The 25008-nt window shown below is 36.4% G+C and overlaps 1 protein-coding gene across 9 annotated transcripts in view; it reads right to left on the bottom strand.

The window, feature by feature from the left end:
• The window catches only part of PTPRD (protein tyrosine phosphatase receptor type D), a 534283-nt gene that overhangs the window by 65767 nt on the left and 443508 nt on the right, over positions 1 to 25008 (bottom strand). For all 9 annotated transcript variants that reach the window (XM_060102137.1, XM_060102140.1, XM_060102139.1 and 6 more), the window contains one exon: positions 6773 to 6896. In XM_060102137.1, coding sequence (XP_059958120.1) covers positions 6773 to 6896 — 124 coding nt within the window. The remainder of the gene's footprint in view (positions 1 to 6772; positions 6897 to 25008) is intronic.

The following is a 25008-nucleotide window of genomic DNA, read 5'->3' as shown; positions in this document are numbered from 1 at the left end:
AATGAACTCAACCAATAATGGGGTGAGATTTAGCCTTGTTTTTTTTTTTTTTTTTTTTTTTTAAGATGAGGCATGTATTCTAACCAACTTCCTTCAGTAGTTTAAATAGAATTTCAAGAGCAAAATAAAACAAACACCAGGTGCCCACAGATTAGTCATTAGTGTCTGGGATTGGGGGAGAGAGGAAAGAGAAAGAGAATGAGAGAGAATGAACCAAGAGGGAGGAAAAGGAATCATATTTATTGAGTCAGTGTGGGAAATATCATGACAGCTATTCTTTACTGAGGACAACAATTTTAATTCTTTAATGTTAGGGCTTCATATGGAACATTTATATTCACTATGATATAATTAAACGCTTATTAGAAAATGTTGGCTAGATGGTATTAACTGATTTTCCTGTGTTTGTTTTTGTTTGTTTTTACTTATTGAAAATATATCAGGTTATTAGATATGGCCTGTTTAAAAAAAAAGATAGCTCACAGCATGGATAAGATGTGAAACTGGAGAATGTTACCATGTGCTGACCGCTGTTTTAAACACATCGGTAGAGATTTACCTTTGAACACTATACAGAAGAAGCTAAGACAGGGCTTAAACGTAGAGCACAAGTGTGGTGGCAGATGGCGAACTGACAGTACAGGGGAATATCAGTAGTTTCTTCTCTTTACTTTTTAAATTTAGATTTATCTTAGGGGCAGTGATTCTGTGAGCTGCTTCCTCATTTTAAAGGTGCTAAATTGCGCATCTCACAGATAATGAAGTTGTTGTAACATCATCTATATTATTTACAGTTGGAGTTGTCTTGAGTTGCTTCTATTATATAAATCAAACAGCAGATGATATATTTTGGATTTCCATTTAAAAGAACACATTCTTCCTCTTGTTGAAATCTGTAATGCTATTATAGGTCTCGTTTCCATGTATCAAGCACCAATATTTTCTTTTGCTTCACAGAGTGCTGCAAATATATGCAGCTTTCTCATTTGGATATTATTAATTTTTCCATAGATCATATACAAAAGAAATTCCATCTGTGGATAAACGGATCTATCAATAGTAGTAATAAAATTCATAACAGCAATGATAACTTTAATAGTTCCCAGTATTTATTAGGCATTTTCTTTGTGCCAAACACTCATCTAAAGGCTTTACATGCATTAATTCATTAAATCCTCCTAATAATTCTAGGAAGTAGGTATTACTATTAATTCTATTGCACAGATGAGGAAACCAAGGCACAGTAACTTGTCCAAACAATCTCTTCAGAAGCAAGATGATTTAATAGGAAAGTAGTTCTTGAAAAATACACAGGCCCTTTTAGGAAGGTACCTCTTCATTATAGAGACGAAGTGAATAAACATATTTATGGTTTGAAACTAAATATATATTCCCCCAAAACTAGAAAAAAATAAAACAAACCCATATTTTACTAAGCTGCCTTTATCAGATTAACAAGCACTGGTGTTAAAAAATGCATATGGCATGAAGCGCTTTATTCTTTGTCATTTCTAACTCTTTTAGATAAAACCATTTAAACCTGGCACAGGAGAGACACCATACCAGCCAACAATTCTATTTGAGTAAACCCTGTGGATTAAATGTGTGGGTTTTTTTTTTCCCCTCAAAAGAGTAATCTCTTAATGTCCAAGATTTAATATTTATCTATGATCCCCGGATTTAGAATCAACCTTCAGAATTTTCGGAATATCAGGAAGGATCTTATACATTCTCATTTTAGGAAGAACCAGAACAAAAGACACTAAGTCAGGGGCCCCTAAACTGGAGAATGGGCTTGCAAAGAGATTGTGTGTCTGTGAACTCTATGATATTAGTATAAAGATAAAGTGTGTAGGTGCCTTTTCTTTGCAAGTGGGACTTAAAATGTTCATCACATTCTCAAAAGGAACCAGCTCCCCCCAAAGGGTTAACTGAACTAAGTTACATGCTCAAGGTCACATAGCTGCTAAAACTGGGATTTAGTTTCTGTCTTCTTATTTCGTATTCTTCCTAAGATACCTCAAAAAGTAATATTAAACAAATAAAAAAAATCCACCTGAAAGCCATTTATATATCGCTTACTCTTTGGAAAAATTCACTTTGACGGAAGTCTAAGAACACAGTTGAAGACCTCTGGCTCTAAGATTTCTATCATAAGTGTTTCACAATGTATATTTCAAAATTCCTAGACAGTCATCCCAGCCAAAAAGGCAGTTTTTGAATTAGCTTGATATGTATAGGCTCGGCCATTACGATTTAAAGGTGGCTACAGTCTTAAGTGACCTATTGGAGAGAAGAGGCTTCTTGAGTCCAACTGACTCATATGTTAAAATTTTGGCTCTGCCAGTAACTAGCTAATGATTATAAACAAGTTACTTGACTTTTTAAAGTTTAACAGTTTCCTTGTCTATTAAATTGGATGATAACAACTAGCTTTTGAGGTTGTTCTGAACACTATAAATAACAACTATACATGATTTTATACACTGTATATAAAACTCTATGACACGATGCCCAACACATGGTAAATACCAAGACAGTCATGTCTATCATAACGTCTTGTCTTTGTTGTCAAATTTAAAAGGAGGTTTTCAATTTTGCTCTACATTTAGGCCTGGCCAACAATTTAAAAAAGTTCCAGGTCAACATGACTTTTAAAGTGAAATGTTAATTATAATCCTACTAATAGAAATGTAGTACTGTCAGCAGTGAAGAGTAATTCTATTTTACAAAAACAAAACAAAACAAAACTTTTTTTATCTAGGACTGTAATAGTTAGATTGAATTTTTGATAGTTACAAGGCAGTACAATTAACAATCTACCACCAATTGATATCCCTGAGTTTATAAGAAGTTGAAGATATAAAAAAAGATATTTGAGCTAAGTAGATCACCTGTGAGGGACAGACGTAACGTTCTGCAGTTGTAGGACTCTGATGCATTTGGGTCACTGATGATTCCCCCTTTTGTGTCACTGCCTCAGAAAAGTTAGGCCATCAAGAGGGAAATGAAATATTTAACGTGAAGTTTGTGTTATCCATGATTCCAAATGATAAAATGGACTTTTTAGGTAAAAAGGCAAGGCTGGGTGTTCGGATCCATGCTAAGCTACTTATTTACAGTCACATCCTGTATCAGTAGGAAAGCAGTGTGAGTGATGCGGGCCTATGGAAGCCTGGATCGAGGAATCAGAAGAGCTCAATTCTCATTTAAGCTATATTAATTGTTCACCTTTTACACTGAGAAAGTCAGGGCTGATTCTCTGTTTGAGCTCCAGTTTTCTCATATCTAAACATGGATACCTGTGTGTATCAAAATATTTATAGTGTTGCTTCATCAGACTGTTGTGAGTACAGTAAATAAGAGAGTTGAAATGAAAACTACATAGAGCTAACTCTTAGAGAACTCAAAAGTAAAAGATATTAGCACTGGGGAAATTGATACTCAGAGAAGTCAAGGTTACATAACTACTTGGTGACAGAGCTGTGACCCAAACTTGCTTTTCATCTTTTGGTTTGTCCATTTCTCTTTTCGTACTTTAATAAAAGTGTACTTTCTGGACAACTTTGGCATCTATAAAATTAAGCATATTATTTTATATTATTTTATTCACATATAAATATTAGTTTCCATTTAGTCTTCTTTGACAACATTTATCTTAAATCATTAAAATAAATCCCATCATCCCTTTTTTTCAGGAATTACTATTTTCTCTTAAGAACTGCTTAAACATGTTGGGATCCCAACAGTAACTGCATTGGTCAAAAATTCAATTGTATTTTCATACTGCTTACTCTCTAATTCAACAATTGTGAGCATTTTGTAATTAGGACTCTTGTATTTATTCTGCATTTTCCCCAGCATACATAAAATAATTGTAATTCGGAAACACGTCATGAAGTGTCACTATTTTCAAGGGGTTCAGTAAGCACCTTGGTGCCCATACACAATTCCTGATTCTTTTAAGTTTTTCCCTTGTCATCTTTCAGTGGAAGTATGTTAAAAGTTTTGCTCTATTAAACCAAGATAAAGACAACACGAGTCACGGTGGCAACACCCAGTTTTTTCTTTAATGTCATCAGATCACTCTGCAAAGTAATATGAAGAGAGTGATCAGAACCACTGAGAGAAGAGCAACAACAAAAACCCCCCAAATAAAACACTCAACCACAGTCATGTAAGTTATCACCATGGGTAGAACCCAAAACAAGCACGTTACATTTTATAAATTGTGCATGAAGTCACTTAACATTTTAATATACTTTAAAAATCTGGCTCTGTGTTATCAAAGCTCCCTTTATAGGAGAAGCCTCAGTTAGTGCTTCTGTGGTTCCAGTTGCTGGTATTTTTTTTCTGTGCTTAAGATATAGGATGGGCTTCCCTGGTGGCACAGTGGTTGGGAGTCCGCCTGCCAATGCAGGGGACACGGGTTCGTTCCCCAGTCCGGGAAGATCCCACATGCCGCAGAGCGGCTGGGCCTGTGAGCCATGGCTGCTGAGCCTGCGCGTCCAGAGCCTGTGCTCCGCAATGGGAGAGGCCACAACAGTGAGAGGCCCACATACCGCCAAAAAAAGAAAAAAAGAAAAAAAAAGATATAGGATGATTGCTTTTCCCCTTAAATATCTGCTGGCTAGGACTTAGTCAAAGATAAAATGCTGTTCATGGTTGTAATCTAGATTAAAGCTCTCTGTATAGCCCATAAACTTCAATTAAATGCTTCTAACCTTTTGCATAACACTTAAAATTGAAAAACTTTTGGTTTCTAGGTCATCTCTAGATTTAAGGTGTATTTGTGGGCACAGAGCTATAAAAAGGCAGGTTTTAGTCTGATTCAACTGCTTTGGCTCTTATACTGTAAAAATAGCATAGGAATGAAATGTACATAGTTTCCAACTATCATAATAAAGGTACAAGGAGGAACATTATTTGTCCTTTGGCATACTTTACTGTTAAGATGGTGGAAAATAACACGTTAAGGAAAATAATGACAAAGCAGGCAAAAGTACAGGGAAGTGGTAGTACTGAATGACCTAATTCTGAGTGGAAACAATGCTACAATACAGCAAAGGCAGAATGACAAGTTCTCTACCCAAGTTCATGCCAACTGGGTTCTCAATTTACATTAATTTATTTTATTTTTATAATTTACCTTGCTTCACTAATGACAAAAAAAGATTTCTCTCCTCTATGTGTGACTTGGTTTAGTTTCTTATTTACTATGGATATGATTTAAGAGACTTGAGACAAGAAATTGCTACTATAGTTTTTTACATTTTAAGATGGGAAATAGGTAAATTGTAAACCCTATATGCTAATCATTCACATATACCATTTACAGTTTTTAAACAGGACCTCAAAAGAAGCAACTACCTATTTGGCACTATCCTGCTTGAACTAGCATTGGTGAAAACTGATCAATTTTTTCAATATGGAAAAAAGTTAACTCCTGAACACCTAGCATCTTTAATTGGCTCAAAAAGGGATTAAGCCATTTTCCAACATCAAAAGTAAAATTGATTGTGAGAATTTTACAAAATATATCTATGCTGCATAATACCATTTTGAGAAACGGGGACTGAGGTATGGACTTGCTCAAATGCCAAAAGGTCGTTCTTATTCCTCCAAAATTGGAATTCAATGTGTTGTTGCCTTTGGTGCTGACTGGGAAAGCTTTTAAGCAGAGTCTCACTTTCAAATTAACTTTGAATACTAGGGAGGCAGGTAGGACTTGGTCAGAGTTATGAGATAAAGTGGTGGTCATCATAGATTTCGGAGGCAGAAAAAAGGGAAAGGTACTTGAACAACTATAGATGAAAATGTTTCAACTGTAAGGTACTAAAAAGGTCTGGGTCTGAAGCTGGTACTATTTAATGTTTTATAAAACATCTGGAAGAGGGTAAGCAGTGAACTTTCAAGTATGAAAAAGCCACAAAGCTCTTCTGAATGCCAATGAGGATGAATGTGGTATGTGGCAGTTGGTAGTCCAGGTTAGGATTTAAGTGACATTGTAAACTACTTTCTAAGGAAAGCAATCCAATGCACTACCATGGCCAAAAAAGACTAACAAAATGCTGAGTGCTGAACATGAGCTCCTAAGTATCTTTAATATGCCATGTGAGAAGGATTTATTATTGGAAAGGGGTGAATGGATAATACTCTCATGAATCCTTCAGAGAAGCTAGGTATATTTGAGGAATAATCCTCATCTTCTAGGAGAAATCATTCCTTCTGGAATAAACTCCTTACTACTACAATTGTGAGAGAGATTACCAAGCAGTCCACAAATTAGATGAGCTAGACATTTCTAATGTGCTTAATTTTTATTAATCATCACATCACCACTCCTAACTTTTTGACTGTTCCTAGTGGTTATCCAGAGTTATTGACAAACAAACCCCTCACCATTTTTAAGTAACAGTCTATGGGCATCTTCCGACAATCACCTGTTTATTCATAACCATCAGCAACCATCAGGAAAATGGGCAACCTCAATTTGCTTCCCCTATATAAACATGAACTGCATTATGAAATCTTTCATCCAGGGTAGAAGCAAGAAGGTAATGAGGAATGCCCTTGTGTTACATGGTGTCAAGGATATTGTGTGCTCAAGGATTGGTATATTTGTATGAAAAAGAAAAAGTGAGAACAAGCAGCGCCTAAATCTTAAGTAACTGTTTTCATAGATGGCCGAACACCTAGTTAAAACTATATTTTCATGCACATATTTAAACCCATGAAAATAAAGGTGTAAATAACATCTGCATTTCCTTACCTTCTATTGCTGATAGGAGAACTCGGGAATGATCATATGCGATTACATTTGCATATCTGTTCTTTGGTTTGTTTACTTCCAAGTTTGAATGTTCCCATGTGAACTGCTGGCCAGGGTCAATTGACTTTAAAAGAAAAACAGCACACATACATAAAATCAATACTGAATAACATCAGATTATAGGCATTTATCACAAGTAACAAACGATTTAAAAAGAAAATTCTGAAGCTACACTTCATCAAGACGACTCTAGCTGTGAAGCTGAACACTAATATAACCAGCATAAGATGAAATGATTAATCATAGGAAAAAACACTGATAGTCACCAACACTGATTCAAATGGAAAAAAGAAATCAATATAGGTGTTCTGTTAATAGTGGAAAGGCAGGTTGGTTTCTTTTTTTTCACTTTTCCATTTCCTTCTCTGCTGCTGTAGTTTACAAGTTATCTTGGTTCAATATTCCCTCCAGTTCTCTAGTTCTGTGAACATTATTTTATCTTGCTTACCCTTTCCTATGTGGACCTAACCTCGTTCTTTAAGTTGACTGATCATTCACTGGATTCACTAGGCACAGGCTCTTCTTTCTTCACCTGCAGGCTCACATCTTGAGGGCAACTTAAAATTTTGTCTGTTTCTCCAAAACATACTATGACCACTATCACAAGGCAATTTGTACAATTCAGACAGTTAAGGATAACAGTAAAGAAGGGAGGTCAGTTAAATCAAATATTCTTCTTAGAATATTAATTTATAATCTAATGCAGATAGGATCTCATCGCTTCTTAAGTTATCATTATGTGTTATCATGTTTACAAAGTTTGCTTTTTATTCTTTATTTTAAACTTAGTTTTTCTGATTTTTAATGTCTTTCCTTGATGCCTTAGTTCAACCAAAGTTGTTCAATAATCTAAATTAAATATTTCACAGGTATAAAATAATATATAAAGTTCTTTATGGTTAAAGCAGAACCATTATTTTGAGACTGAATTCAGGCTTTGATATAAAACTCTAGGGAACTTTTTAATGTCCTGCAATGTTATGGAAATCAAAATGCTTTTTCTTTCATCATAGCATACTGACATTTTTTAAAGACATAATTTCATGGTATATGGAAATATGAGTTCAGTAATTATAGAAACATGATTTTCAATGATCAAAATCAAGTTTTCAGACATAATTAGTGATAAATTAGGTTTACATACAGATGAAATTCTTTAAAAAGTAAAAACACTTTGTTATGTTCATAAAATTTTTAAGTTATTTTTGATACTGGATATCTTCCACGCTTTTAGTGGATATGTAGAACTTAAAAGTAAAATATATCCAACAGCTGTCACAATATTAAGGACGCACACATTTGTGTTAAAATGGATAGAGTTCAATGCGATAATAAAACTCACAAGTGTAAGGAGTCAAGCCTATTAACAGTCATGAATAAGCCTCCAAACATACAAAAATTCTCAGCAGTATAGATTGCAGCTTCTAATTTACTAAGGATTATAAAACGCTTTTTCCTTTCTTAGCCTATGCTAATCTGTATATAAACCAGTCAGTCATTGAACAGTACTCAGCAAAATAATTATCCACGTCTTAGAGTCTAACGAATAATGTAATTAGGGGTCTTTCTAGTTTGCTTTTCCAGGGAAGCTCATCATCTCCTCTGCAGAATGTACTCCTCTCCAAGTATGCCACGAGCTAAAGGGAGTTAAAGCATTCAGATGCCTGGGTGGCAGCCCTCAAGTCAACCTTGAGCCTTCTCCACACAAAGCAGCTCCATTCAGTGACCAAGCCTGCCTTAAAAAATTCTCAAATCCATCCCAAGTCTATCATTCCCTAAATCCCAGTCCTTCAGTATCTGATGTCTGATTGGAATCCCTTCTCTAAACTCTCACTCTAATCCATTCTTCATACCAAAGTAGACATTCTAAAGCACAGCCCTGGATAGGTTAGGACCCTGTTTAAGAGCTTCCACTGGCTCTGTCTGGGTGACCTTCAGCTTAAATTCTGGAGTCCTTAGCCACCATCCTACCTAGACACGTTTAGCCATCTTTGCATCTACAAAGCCCTCAATAAATGGTTTAACAACTATTTTTTAAATGAATTGAACTGATGAATAACTGTTGCTGAGAAAAGTTCATAAAGAGAAATCATGGAGTAATTCCTTCTTTTAACATGGGAGTTAGAGAACAGACTATGGAAACTGCAATGTGCAGTGCATTACTAGTTGAATACTTTAACATTTATTATCATATTAAGTAATTAAGTATGTGATCCTGAAAGTACAACTACCACTGATATTCCACTTTACACTGATAAGCGTTACTGAGTACATAAGCTTCCTACACATCATTCTCTGAAATATCCCAAGGAGCTCCTAAGCTCACTGATATACAGTCATTCCTTTGGTGGAAGACCTTACTCCCTCTGATGGCCTTGTTCCTCAGATTACGATCACTCATGTATGTGTGAATGGCATGCATTTAATTAGACTAATGAACTGCATCTACCAACTCAAAGACACCGTGAACTCATGTTCATTTCCACTCTTGCCACACATTTGCAGCCGTCTGCATGATGTATTTGATACCTAAACAGAAGAGTTTAAAAACCAATAATGGAAACATAAGCTTGTATATCACATATGTTAATATGTTTAGGGCTTCCCTGGTGGCGCAGTGGTTGAGAGTCCGCCTGCCGATGCAGGGGACACGGGTTCATACCCCGGTCTGGGAAGATCCCACATGCCGCGGAGCGGCTGGGCCCGTGAGCCATGGCCGCGGAGCCTGTGCTCCGCAACGGGAGACGCCACAGCAGTGAGAGGCCCGCGTACCTCAAAAAAAAAAAAAATATATATGTTTAGGCTTAAAGTGTGACCCAAGAGACAAAGATCTGTAGGTAATCGGATAATGATAATAATATAATAGCTGCCAGGTCATTATGCTTTACATGAAGTATCCTGTTTAATTTTCACAAATGTTATGAGGTAGGTATTGTTGTTTTCTCCATTTTGGAGACAAGGAAACTGAAGTAAAGAAAGACTAATTCAATAAATTTTACTGAGGGACTTCTCTGTGGCAGGCATTTTGGTGGTTAAGTAATTTGCTCATACAGCTAGATTTATACATTTACCCTCAAACCCAGGTTTGGGTGATTTCAAAGCTCACTGATGATTAACAGCTGGTAATTACTAAGCCACGGTGCTACTTCATTATCCAGAAAGCCATTGCAAAGTGAAGAAGCCCAACACATGAAACAGACTTCAACATAACTATCCTTTATCTCATCAGTCCAAATGATATTTCTTTCCAACTGATTATCCTGTGTGTATGACCAGGCCACCCAAGATGGCTGTTCTCTTGCTCTCTGTACATCCCCTGCTCGACCACTGTCTGCTTCACCTACACCCTGCTCACAAGACTGACCTTCCTACATACTTCCCCAGGCCCCAGCTGGTGATGGTTCTACTCTTTAGATCAGAACATCTTCACCTGATAGCTTATCAAAGGGGCGGTGAGGGGCATGCCCCTCTGCTAGTTTCCCTAGTAACCAACAAAGACAACCTGAAGTCAATTCCCCACTAACTGGTAACCTCCCCTCCCCCCGTCACGAAGGCTGCCGCCCTGTTCTGCCCGCTGCTGTCTGCTGTCTGATCTTGGTGGGATGTCGCTCCAGGACCTCACTTCAGACCTGTAAGCACCCCTATTTATAAAACTACTGATGTCTCTGTCGCCGACTCCGGGCTCTTTCCTCAGTCTTGAAGCTGGGCAAGCACAGGCCTGGCAGGCCCACGGGGGTGCAGCCCAGCAACTGGCGGAGTGGCCAGGAGACTGAGGAAACTCCCGTGAGCGCCAAGATGTCGGGAAGGAAGGACGGGGAATGGCAAGTTGTAGGGGTCGTCCACTATCAAGTGGGGCCTGAAAGTTACGCGTGTGATCCCCGGGGTGGCCGGCCACTAATGTGGGACCCAAAAGTTGGGATAATCCTGAAAGTTGCGGCAGAAATCCCCGGGGGGCCGTCCACTAGTATGCGGGGGCCTGGCAGTGGCTGCCTTGATGAATGGGGCCCACCGAGAGAGTTCACAGAACTCTCACGGACACCCCAAGGCTGTTGGGGAGATATTGGCCACCGTTACAGTGGGAAAACAGTGGCCGCAGCTCGGGGCTGGCTGTTGCTTTTTGTATTAAGAAAGGCAAAGAGGCTGAGCTGACAGCTGAGGCGAAGGTTAACTTGAATGTTGATTCATGTTCCTCTGAAAGCCATGTGAATGTGAGTGAATGATATGTATTACTGTCTATCACTGGTATTCGTTGAAAGTGAATTGGCTATTTAGAAACTGAAAAAATATCCCTGAAAATGTCCAAGATGGGACTCTTTTGACATTCTAAAACTGTTTTTTGCATATGCCCTAAGAGGAAGTTAGCTTTCTAGAGGGAATTGGTATTTCTCTTCTTGTACCTTTGAGATGTAAATGATCTACCTGGGTTCTCAGGAACTTTAATCATCTGGTCTCTGAGAGTAAAGAAAAAAAACAAAGAGGCCTTTTAAAACTCTAGCAGGAAAACTGTGAAATCTGTTTGTTTGTAGAGATACATGTCTATGTGTACCTTAGAAATATGTCTCTGCCTCTAAATGGCATGGCCAAGATTGGTTTGTGGATGAGCTGTTTAATTGGATTAAGAGAAACTAAGTGCTTATATGAATTCATTGATGTCTCGGTGGCTGATTCCGGGCTACTTCTTCGGTCTTGGAGCTGGGCAAGTACAGGCCTTGTAGGCCTAACGGGTGCAGCCCAACACTGTGTCATTCTGGGGCAATTACATAAGAAATCAAGATTTAAAAATGAGGTTAGTTGGGCTTCCCTGGTGGCGCAATGGTTGAGAGTCCGCCTGCCAATGCAGGGGACATGGGTTCGTGCCCCGGTCTGGGAAGATCCCACATGCCGCAGAGCGGCTGGGCCCGTGAGCCATAGCGGCTGAGCCTGCGCGTCCGGAGCCTGTGCTCCGCAATGGGAGAGGCCACAACAGTGAGAGGCCTGCGTACCGCAAAAAAAAAAAAAAAAAAAAAAAAAATGAGGTTGGCTTCACATGGATGATAAAGCAGATGGGATGCAGCTTGCATTTATATTGGTTTTACATGGATCAAACAAACATTGATTAAATAATGCTGACTTGTCTTTGTGCAACACATATCCATCCATCTGTATCTATCTGTCTGACTGAATGTTTAACAATACACAGCATAGGTCATTATTTTGGAGCTTGTCAGAATGCTGAGAGCAGTAAACTCAGTAAAGAAGAATAACTACTGAAAGTAGATGAGGTATAAGAAGATCTTTTAGATTAAAACAAACTGGTTGGGCTTCCCTGGTGGCGCAGTGGTTGAGAGTCCGCCTGCAATGCAGGGGACGTGGGTTCGTGCCCCAGTCTGGGGAGATCCCAAATGCCAAGGAGCAGCTAGGCTCGTGAGCCATGGCTGCTGGGCCTGCGCGTCCGGAGCCTGTGCTCCGCAACGGGAGAGGCCACAACAGTGAGAGGCCTGCGTACTGCAAAAAAAAAAAAAAAACAACTGGTTGAGGAAAATCAAATTTCAATTATCCATGTTAATGAGGCAAAGATATCATGGATGAATAAGACCGTAATATTCAAAACCCAATGTTTAGGCTTTTCTTAGTGCTAATGAAGACACTGTTGCTTTGCTTCTTTGTTTTCTGGCTTCTCTTGTTGAGAGCTTCTCAAGGAAGAATGGACTGGCCAAAATGGACAAAGAGCAGCACAGGTCTTGAGTGATACAGAAGGTGATTTTCAATTCAACCTTATAATTTTGGCCACCCCATCATAACCATGCATCTTCCTACTGTAAGATTAAGCTGAATCCACCCCAATATTATTCAAAGCAATTTGAATTAAGCACCCTTTTCCTAGTGGATTCAATTATTTCTTGCTGTTAGTATTTGGTTTTCCTGAGCTTGACTCTCAGATTATCTCCGCTCATCCTTCTGTGTCTGTTTATCCAAACAACATTCAGTTGGGATCTACCTCCTTCTTGTCACTCAAATCAAAATTCGACCCTCTTGAGCCAGAATCCTAACCAGGTCCTCTTCAGCCTCCCCTGAGAATGTTGCAAGTTGGAAATGAAGTAAAGTAGACTTATTCAACCAAAAGTTGATTAATAGACTTTTTAAGAATTTACATGAAATGTGGATGTTACATTGTCACAGAATTTATGAACAAGAATGCTATTTCATAATATTAACTTTTGTTTCTCCAATCAACAATGCCCTTGAAGATGTGCCAGATGAACCCTATGTAGCATCTAAAACTTTACCAGGACGCCATACCATTCCGCACAGCCTCCCTACCTACACACTTGACACATGACACACTCCCCTTCCTCCTCCCAATAGCTTTTGACTGAATCACTCTAATGCTAACACATCTTCAACTCCCTGGCTTAGCCTTCCTGAGAAAAAGTGACAAAATAAAAGGAAAAATCCCCCTGTAACTTAAAGAAGAAAGGGAAGGCCCTAGCTAAATACTTGCTAATATCAAGTATTTTGCATTTATGTAGTCTTTAACTTGATGGTCTGAAAGTTCTAATTTTTTCTTTAATCAACTGTAACTTTGCCTTAAAATAGGTAAGAACAAAAAAAATAGTTAAGTGGAAATAAAAGCTACGTTTTAACTTATGGATTTACAATTTTGCCCTGTATTCTTGATAAAAAGCTAGAATTAAAATGTAAGTATTTTATATGGTAACTAACACTTATGTAACATTTACTTCTCATTTACATTTCTTTGTGCTTCACATATCTTAAGCCATTTTATCTTCACACAGACCCTGGAATTAGTTACCATTATTATCATAATTCTGTAGATGAGGAAACTGAGGTGCAGAGAAGTTAAATTACCTTCTCAGAGTCAGATAGCTACTGGGTAGAGAAGCTAGATTTGGGGCAGAGGTATTATGCACCCTGCACCCCTCCCCTGCCCCCATTTGAGTGACTAGCCACCGTGCTATGCTTCCTGTCTGGCCAAGTTGGAGAAGATCCCTTGACTGTTTCACACATGCCTTTCAGTTGTTCTCCTGAAACACAGTGGGAAAGCTAGGAACAAAAATCTCTACAGTGCTTCTGATCTATATTTACATCTAAATTCAAAACAAAAAAGTGCTCATGAATTTGCACATCAGATTACAGTCATTGAGTAAAATTACATCCTGATATGAGAGTGACCTTTTTTTTGACAAAGCTGAAGTCATCATCTTACAGCAAAGCCCTTTAAATATGGTTTAAAATTTCAACTTCTCTATCCAGAAGAAAAATATTATTCCCATGTGCAAAACAGCATGCAAGTTGCTCTGTCTTCCTCTTCTCACTCCACCAGTAAAAAACCTCAAAAAACTCCCTTTAGAAACTCATCAAAGAGAAACCACAAGAAAGATATATCCCGTTTTTGTGTTTTAAAACAACTAACAAAATTTAATTATATAGAAGTAACAGAGCAGCTACTTGACTAACCAAACTATGGGTCAGACTAAGCATCCTTTATACAGAGAACTGAACTTCATTGACCTTAACCTCCAGAAAAATACTATCTTTCCACATAGTTCCCCATCAGTAGGCCCATTTGGTCCTCAGTGTGGTTTGCCCCTAGATATTCTCAAGTCCTTTCTGAGGTTTAGAAGAGCAATCTGCCGTTGAGTGTATATTTCTGCAATGAAGCCTTTTTAATTTTACTTTTCAATATTCTTTTTTGGCATGTTTTTCTTTTTTAATTTGAAGTAAAGTTGATTTACAATGTTTCAGGTATACATCAAAGTGATTCAGTTATATATATGTATATTCTTTTCCAGATTCAGTTTGTTTTCTATGTCTGTGAGTCTGTTTCTTTTGTAAAGAAGTTCATCAGTATCATATTTTAGATTCCACATATAAGTGATATCATATGATATTTGTCTCTGTCTGATTTACTTCATTTAGTATGATAACTGCTAGGTCCATCCATGTTGCTGCAAATGGCATTATTTCATTCTTCTTTTTTTTAAGGGCTGAGTAGTATTCCATTGTATATATGTACCACATCTTCTTTATCCATTCATCTGTTGATGAACATTTAGGTTGCTTCCATGTTTTGGCTATTGTAAATAGTGCAGCTATGAACACTGGGGTGCATATTAATTTACTTACATATTAATTTACTTATCCTTATTAATTTACTGCCTGAAAGATCTGTCCATTGATGTGAATGGGGTGTTAAAGTCCCCTACTATTATTATGTTACTGCTGATTTCTCCTTTTATGGCTTTTATTATTTACCTTATATATTGAGGTGCTCCTATGTTGGGTGCATATATTTTTACAATTGTTATATCTTCTTGGATTGAGCCCTTGATCATTATGTAGTGTCCTTCTTAGTCTCCTGTAACAGTTTTTATTTTAAGTCTATTTTGTCATATATAAGCTTTGCTACTCCAGCTTTCTTTTGATTTCTATTTGCATGGAATATCTTTTTCTGTCCCCTCACTTTCAGTCTATATGTCTCTCTAGATCTGACGTGAGTCTCTTGGTAGCAGAATATATATGGGTCTTGTTTTTGTATCCATTCAGCCAGTCTGTGTGTTTTGGTTGGAGCATTTAGTCCATTTACATTTAAGGTAATTGTATGTATGTACAGAACATACTGATATATATGTTCTTTCTGTCATTTGGTTGTTTTGGATTTTTTTCTTTTCTTTTGTTCTCTTGTGATTTGATGACTATCTTTAGTGTTATGTTTGGATTCCTTTTCCTTTTCTGTGTGTATATCTATTATAGAGTTTTGGTTTGCTGTTACCATACATACACACACACACACACACACACACATACATACATAAACACACACGTGATTATTTTATATTGCTGATCTCTTAATTTCAAATGCATTTTAAATAGCCTGCTTTTGTACTCTCTTCCCCTCATGATTACTGTTTTTGACATCATATTTTACATCTAATTGTTTTGTGTGTGGATTATTTTCTACCTTTACAGTGTTTTTGCCTTTATTGGTGAGTTTTTTTCTTCCACAGTTTTCTTATTGCTAGGTGTGGCCTTTCCTTTTTGGCCTAGAGAAGTTCCTTTAACATTTCTTGTAAAGTTCGTTTGGTGGTGCAGAATTCTTTTAGCTTTTGCTTGTCTGTAAAGCTTTTGATTTCTCCATCAAATCTGAATGAGAGCCTTGCTAGGTAGAGTATTCTCAGTTGTAGGTTTTTCCCTTTCATCACTTTAAATGTATCATGCCACTTATGAAACCTTTTTAAAATTCTCATTCATTCATATTCTCTCTCCCCATTTGAAAATGGTAAATTAATATGTATCTGTTTGAAAAAGACCAGTGTTTGCATAGTTGGGAAGGGCTATATTTTGCACAATTAGCAGAGGCCTGCAAAAGACATAATGAGTACTTGCCTCAAAGAGAACAGCATGAGTTCACTTGAATCCAATGATATTTTAAAAACTGAAATGTGAGGAAGGAGTGGAAAGTATGGTGATGAGCAAAGTCTGGGAATCAGAACTCAGGGTACTTGCTTTCCTTTTGCCCCTGGTTAGCTTTGGCAGGTCACATACTTGGGTCTGTTTGCTCTGTGTTCCTTTTTTAAATTACTGTCATCCAAGCATCAGGTTTGTGCCTTTATTTTCTCTCTCTTTACCTAATTAGTTAACAAAACTTCCTATGTCTTCCCCTATAAAGTACCTCTGACCTAGGCCACCATTAGAGTCTGAAGGACTGAAATAGGGACTTTTCAAGGCTCTCAGTGTTAACTAATGAATGGATGTGGGAATTCCCCACCTTTAAGAGAAAAAGGATGTATAATTTATAAACATACCACACTCGTTGAAGGCATCAAAAAGTGTTTCGATCAGGTATTTTTTGTACATAGCTAAAGTTTCTTCTTTAAATAAGTGATAAAATTGTATCAACTTTAAATGTTGCCTAAAGATTTGAAATGAAATTCTGATTATAACTTATTATGTAACAAATACTTATAGAAAATGCCCTCAATAATGTCTTTAGTTACATCATTAGAATTGATATGTAGAGAAGCAGAAAGGGCAAACTATACTCATAGTAAGCCATTCAGCCATATTAGGTGAGAAAATATTTCAGGCTGCCCTTTGATAGACATTTTTATATCTTGACACTAAGGATGAGTTAGTTTATTTCTTGAGGATTTACACCTACATGTACATTTAACTTACCCTAATTTGCTATGGATTCAAAATGACAAAAACAGCAACAACAACACACTATTGGATTCCTTTTCAACTCAGTAGGACAAAGCTATGTGGTCTCTACTATGCAGATAAGCTATTTTACTTGATATATGTAACTCTGGAAGATTATTTTTTGAGTGCCTCTTTCAAATAAGAGTTCAAAAAAGAAGGTACAGTTTTAAGATCTAAAGAATTAAAAGCCCAAATTTAAAAAATTATACTCTAATTTTTAATGTGCCCCAACATTTTCCTGGATATAACTCAATGCAGAAAAGAAGAGAGACATTATTCCTAGTTCCCAAAGGCAATGCTCTAGAGGGATGGTGGTGGTGATACCTTTTAATCTGAATGTTTTAGGTTTTAGCTGTATATTGCCTGCTTCAAATTAAAGTGAATAATAAAAAAGGGATGGACAAAATTATAGTTGATCTTATAGACTAGAGCTTCATGGAGAATCATTTTATAAATATAATTCACAGACTAGGATTTCTAATGTTACTTGGAAAAGCAAAAGGAATTAAGAACTTTCTAGACAGTTTGGGGCAAGAAAGTGTTATTAGAAATTTATTAACTGCTCTGATTAAAGAGATAAAGTTGTTTGAATTGGTAGAAAGTAATTACAATGTTTATGAAGAGAACTGTCTATAGGTAACAAACAAAATTATTAAATGCAATTGATGTTCAGTATTTAACGTAAAAATTCACAGTGGTACCTTTTCTTTTCTATGAATAAAAGGGCACTGTTTTTTGGTACTGAATTAACAAGATGAATGTGATTATTCCTTACCATTCTTTGTAAATGTTGGCACATCAGTTTAGACTCAAAAGTAATAAGTGAAATAAAATGTTTAAGACAACTGATACAAAATTATCACTAAAAGAAATCATAGATGTTTCCACCCACTGAATTAATTACGAAGACGTGTTGGAGTTGGGGGGCGGCGGCTTATATCCTAGTTTACACCTGCTGTCCCAGTTTAACTATTAATAGGACCATCTTTCACTCTCATAGTGGCCCACTTTGGGGAATAAATTATAAGGTTAGAGCAGGCTCTAACTTCTTCATATCCACATCTATACCTTGGGGTCTTGGTGAGCTTCATGATATAGTGTCATAACCATCACAGCCAGGGGAATACGTATATATGGAAAGAGAGTAAGAGACAGACAGACAGACTGATGGCAGGTTCTACTTACTAAGTTCACTACAAACTCTGTCACATGGGGTGAGTGGGGAAAAGTAAAGACAGCAATTTCTTCAGGACAACACCTATTCAACTTATCTACTCTGCTGATGTAAGAGTGGGATATAAAACCAGAATGAGAGAAGCTGGCTGGTCTGACCCAATGATTCACCCTTGTTGAGCTTTCCTATGGAACAGCACAGAAGATAGAAAAAAAAGAGAGAACAGAACATGTGATTCTTAATACACATTTACCCTGCTCTTTACTAATCCAGCAATTTAGCCTACTCAGATTATACATAACTTTTCCTTCAGGGGCAGGGTGGTAGATGGGAGGAATGTGATGGTACGTAAACTGGTTGGATGTGTATTCACTTGTGAAGGAAAATAACAAAGTTAAGGAACTGACTTTATATACTCATCATTCCATATAAATCTTTAATCTTTTGTGTCTAACATACATAATATTTTAAAATTATTATTGAAAAACAGGTATAATTAGCTATAATTTCTTCCTTACTTTTTTTAATGCTCTGTAAATGGAACCATAGGTTTATTCTATTCCTTGTGTATTACACAATTACACCATCACATATGTCTTCAAATATAATATGCTCTAAAGTATTAGAACATATATTAAAATAATTTTCAAAAAATCTGCATTAACATACTTAAAGAAATTCTATGTCAATCAGGGATAGAGAAAGTAAGTCATAGACACAGAAAATGGAGGATCAGAGAGGATGATGACCATGATTTGGTCCTCTCAGAAAGATGGTAGCATCCAGTCATCACAGCTGTATGACATAGCCATTAAGATCACATAACTAATGAAAGTGAGGTCCCCATAAATCAGTTACCACTCAAAAGTTTATAAAACTAAGGATCAGGTTCTGAAGTAGAGTGACCTTATCAAAAGGTACTTTCATGGTACCTTTTGGTACCTGGAAGCTTAGTTTGGTACCTGGAGGCTTAGTTTGGGATCACTTTGTCTTCTCCAACTGACTCCCATTCACCTCACTGTGCTCATTCTTCAAATTAAGCTGGTCACTGATTCATCATCCTCTAGGGTTAGACTTCAGACATACTGTCAGGCACTAAGTTTTGCCTAAATGCCTTGAAAGTGAAAAACGTGTTTGTCTACTAGACAAATGCATAGGACAGTCATTGCAGAATCATTTACAACAATGAAAAAAATAGGAAATTTAATATAATAGACTGTTTAATTACTTATAGTATTTAAAAAGGTAAGAAACTATTGAAATTGTTCTATATCTACTGACATAAAGATGTCCACTTTTACTGTTAAGTTAAAAAAACCTATAAAACAGTACTAATATTAAAATATATACATTTATATACACATACTGCAGATACAGATATAGATACATAAATCAATATAAAAACCTAGAATGTTATACATCTTATCTCTGGGATGTGGGGATTGATAATGTTAAATTAATTAAACAGGGAGGCCATTAGATTGAAGTGGCTCTAATGCAATGGCAGTCTACATTAGCAAACCAAAATCTAAGCCTCTAAATGCTTCAAGGTTACGAAAGCAAAATGCTAAGGACAGCCAATCACACACAGCCAACTAGGCTTTAAACTATAGCCAATCAGTAATTTCCTTACTTTGCTTCCACACTTTCCCTATATGTCTCTCCCTAGCTGCTGTCTGCAGAGTGTTCCTAACCACTTTGGGTTAGGTGCTGCCCTATTTGAATAAACGTTTGCTCAAGCAAACTCTTCATAATTTTAAATATATCTCAGTTTATCATTTAACAATAATTATTTTAATATTTTATGTTATCTTGTTCTTTAATTTTTCATTTTGTAAACATTGTACTATGTCCAAAATGGGAGGAAAAGGGGGTTGAAGGATACTCTTCACAACTGCACATTTGACTTCCTCTTATGATTAGAGGCAAAGCAGGCAGATTATAGGACTCAACACTCTGGAGGGTATTTTGAGAAATCCATGTCAAGTTTTTCAGCTGGCTTCTTTGGCCATCTATGGAGATAAAGCTCAGTGTAGATTTATGAACAAGAAAAAACATTGAAAGGGCCAACACAAGACTCTATTATCTCCCTCTAACCTCATCAAAGAGCGGTACTGAGAAGTAATCAGGTTAAAGTACTTCTGATTTTGATGATGATGATGGTAGCATCATCATTATGCACTGAATCTCACATAATTCTTAAAACAAATTTAGGTAGGTACTGTTATGTCTGTATTATGAATAAAGAAATGGAGGCTTAAAGGAGTTAAGACACTTTCCATCCCCCTGGTAGTCCATAAAGAACTGGAGCTGGGATGTGAATCAGTTTCCTGAGTTTGAAGTCTGTGCTCTTAACTACTACACTCTAATGCATATATATAAATTATGACTTTAAATTTACTATCATGAAGTTGAATTGCTTATTTCAAAACTGTGGATATTAAAGAAAATAGATTAAACACCAGATATATCTTTCACTTTGGTTTAACGATACATAATTCCCACAGTACTTTTCACTTCCACATTTTTCTAAACGTGGAAAAAGAAGCTATAGCTTTCTATATAATTTGATTTTAACACAATTCTTATCAAATTTAAAAGAAATCTTAAATCTTTACCCTATATAGTTAAGAACATATAGACACAGGGTTTCAATTTCCACCCTCTCAACCATGTCCCTTCTCCCTCTATCTCTTCCTCTCCCTCACATACACTGCCCCCCTCCTGACACACACACACACACACACACACACACACACACACACACACACACACACACACACACACACACACACACACACACACACACACACACACACCACCCCATAAATTCTGCAGGAAAGAGAGAAGCTGATATACTTTCATTCCTTGGAACTGAATAGCCACAGTGGAGCAGAGGATAGAATAGTATTGGCAGAGACCTGAGAGTGATGAGAGACCAATAACTCATGAATAACAAGTCTGCATTAATAGTTTTAATGACTATTCTAATGGTTTAATAGATGGCACTTTAACAGGATTTCTAGTACAATCCTTCCGTAAGCTTGTCTTCAATAAATCTGTCATTACAAAGAACTGGGTTGCTTTACCACGTAACCATAGTTTACTGGATCTGGACACAAAAACATTATGGCAGATGTCATCCTATATTACCATCCTCATCTCAAGTACTCTGTTAACTATTGTGAGAGAGACAACTCCATGCTCAAAATGTAGGTTGTCAGTAAAAGAGGCATATTTACACTAAGGGAATGCAGTGGACATTAAACAAAACAGGATAGAAAGCTCACAATTATGTGTGCAAAGACAAAAGTAGAAACAATAACTGTAATCCAAACACATAGGTGTGTGAACATTGACACTCTAAAGACTAGCTGGAGTTCTTTTTGAAATGGCTTATTGAATTCTTAGGATGATTAGTTTTTGAATGGCTATAGCACCGTTTCTACATTTGTCTCATATTATCTTACACCGTCTTGTTTCCTGTACTGACTTAAAGTTCTTTAGAGTCAAGGACTGCCAGGTTGTGTTCCTCAGTGTGCGTGCCACCTCAATGAAAATGTTGAATGGTTAAAATCTGTCCTGGTGAATGGCCCAAAATTCCAGCCCTTGGCTCCATTTTTCTCTGTCTTTGTCAGAGGTTCTCAATTCTGACTCTTTAATATTGGAATGCTTCTTGTCTGGAGAGAACTTTTGTTATCATTTCTGTTTTTTTTTTTTTTTTTAATCCTACCTTTCTTGCAAGGTGCAGCTTAAATCCCATTATTCTAATCCCCGCCTGCCTGGAGATCTCTCCCATGTACTTTCACATGCCCCATCACCATACATTACACTGTGGCCCATTCGTTTGACAATTAGTTACGTTTAGCCTTGCTTCTTTTAAAGTTGTTTAAATTCATTATTATAAATTACCTTTTCATGTAATAATTCCTTAGTTCTCCAACTCTCCTATAAGTTCCTGAATGAAATATAATTTACTATTTATCTTTGTAGTCTATAAAATGGATAGCTCAGGACAGGTGCAAGTAAAATATAATGATATAATTTTAACAATTTTAGATTTTTGTCTCTATTGCTGTGAAAGTCTTTTGAAATTGGGAGACTCAGTTCTTTTGTAATTACACTTTCATCCTGATTTATAATGCTGAGTCTTAAAAAGATATACAAAGATTCTGAACCTGAAAGTAACAGGCTGATGCCTTCTTCAGATTATCTTCCTCATCAAAGCTGAAAGCTGTAAATCCATTGACCTTACAGCAATCTATATTGATTATCAAGACTAGTGAAAATAATCCATTGGATAAGCTATGGTTCATAAAATTGCACAATTTAAACAAGGCCCATGGTACATTAGAGGAATAAAAATATCCCTTTTCCTATCCAATGTTGGAAAAAGTTGAATAGATATACCCTTTCTAGGGGATATATATACGTCTATTTAGAAGTAATGTTATTGTAAAAACAACTCCATTTTTTCAAAATTGAAAGTATTATCAATCAAGCTATTCAATAAAAGTAAACATAGCTTTATTATTGAAAAGAAAAATAATTATATATGTTTATTTAAAATGTCTATTGTTTATTAAGAAAAAATATTATAGACTGTGCTTTTTATTACACAGCATAAATCTTATTTACTCCAATCTGAGGGTATGCTTTGATAATTTAACAAGATAGCAAACAAAATACAAAGAGCCTAAACAATCTTATAAATAGCAATAAGGGTAAAGTAACAGACATAAAGGATGTGTTCTAATAGATATACCCTCTTTTACAATACAGATATTTAAAATACAAGTAGGTTTTATAATAAGGGAAGTAAAAAGAAATTTATATGATATTTTAGTATCTCATACTACTTCCTGGAGGTATGTATTTCATCCCTTTAAGGAATTTTGGTTAAAATGATAACAAAACACTATGTTTGATAATTGTTCCTATTGCTTAAAGAAACGTTAAAAATTCTGTCACAGAAACATAAATAAAGAACAAATTCTGTTCCTTAATCTTATTTAAATACATTCAAGTAACAGAATATGAGAAAAAGAAATATGTTTTCTCTAAAATGGGTCCACAAACCTAACAGTTTAAAGGATTTATTTTTCAGCCCAAGGAATTAGCAAATACAGACTTTGAAGAATAGATTTTACATAGCTGCTAGAACTCTAACTGGATTTCTAAATCCCTGAATTTATTGAATGTTAGGAAACCAAAAAAAAATCCCATCACTCCTCACATGGTGGTTATAACAAATATAGACATAGAGTGTTCTGCCTATGCTTTCCTCTAAGAGTTTTATAGTATCTGGCCTTACATTTAGGTCTTTAATCTATTTTGAGTTTATTTTTGTGTACAGTGTTAGGGAGTGTTCTAATTTCATTCTTTTACATGTAGCTGTCCAGTTTTCCCAGCACCACTTATTGAAGAGGCTGTCTTTTCTCCATTGTATATTCTTGCCTCCTTTATCAAAGATAAGGTGACCATATGTGCGTGGGTTTATCTCTGGTCTTTCTCTACTGTTCCATTGATTTATATTTCTGTTTTTGTGCCAGTACCTTACTGTAGCTTTGTAGTATAGTCTGAAGTCCAGGAGCCTGATTCCTCCAGCTCTGCTTTTCTTTTCAAGATTGCTTTGGCTATTCGGGGTCTTTTGTGTTTCCATACAAATTGTGAAATTTTTTGTTCTAGTTCTGTGAAAAATGCCATTGGTAGTTTGATAGGGATGTAAATTGATACGGCCACTATGGAGAACAGTATGGAGGTTCCTTAAAAAACTAAAAATAGAACTACCATATGACCCAGCAATCCCACTACTGGGCATATACCCTAAGAAAACCATAATTCAAAAAGAGTCATGTACCACAATGTTCATTGCAGCTCTATTTACAAAAGCCAGGACATGGAACCAATCTAAGTGTCCATCAACAGATTAATGGATAAAGATGTGGCACATATATACAATGGAATATTACTCAGCCATAAAAAGAAATGAAATTGAGTTATTTGTAGTGAGGTGGATGGAACTAGAGACTGTCATACAGAGTGAAGTAAGTCAGAAAGAGAAAAATACCGTATGCTAACACATATGTGTGGAATCTAAAAAAAAAAAAAAAGTTCTGAAGAACCTAGGGGAAGGACAGGAATAAAGACGCAGACATAGAGAGTGGACTTGAGGACATGGGGAGGGGAAGGGTAAGCTGGGACTAAGTGAGACAGTGGCATGAACATATATTCACTACCAAATGTAAAATAGATAGCTAGTGGGAAGCAGCCACATAGCACAGGGAGATCAGCTCGGTGCCTTGTGACCACCTAGAGGGGTGGGATAGAGAGGGTGGGAGGGAGACGCAAGAGGGAGGAGATATGGGGATTTATGTATATGTATAGTTGATTCACTTTGTTAGACAGCAGAAACTAACACAACATGGTAAAGCAATTATACTCCATTAAAGTTTTTTAAAAAAAACCCCAAAACAAAAATAGACAAAAATCCAAGTCCTATTACATTGGAGTAAAACTCATAGCTGCATGTTATTGGAATCCTGACAAAATCCAGTTATTGTAGCTATGGCCTAAAATTTGGCTAAAAAACTGAAGGAAACTTTATGCTCAAAATTCAAGGACAAGGATTATGTATTATTCATTTTTGTATCCCCTGAGCTTAGCAAAGTACCTGGTACATAGTAAGAACTCAGTAAATGTCTGTAGTATAAGATGAACTGAATAAAAAACTAGAAGAGGAAACAGACCTCTAAAGGAATGGGCATTCATGTGTTCGGAAATTTTTTTTAGAGGT

The sequence above is a fragment of the Mesoplodon densirostris genome, chromosome 6, assembly GCF_025265405.1.
Source record: "Mesoplodon densirostris isolate mMesDen1 chromosome 6, mMesDen1 primary haplotype, whole genome shotgun sequence".
Taxonomy (NCBI): Eukaryota; Metazoa; Chordata; class Mammalia; order Artiodactyla; family Ziphiidae; genus Mesoplodon; species Mesoplodon densirostris.
Note: the sequence above shows the minus strand (reverse complement) of the source record. Positions and strands in the feature narration are given on the sequence as shown.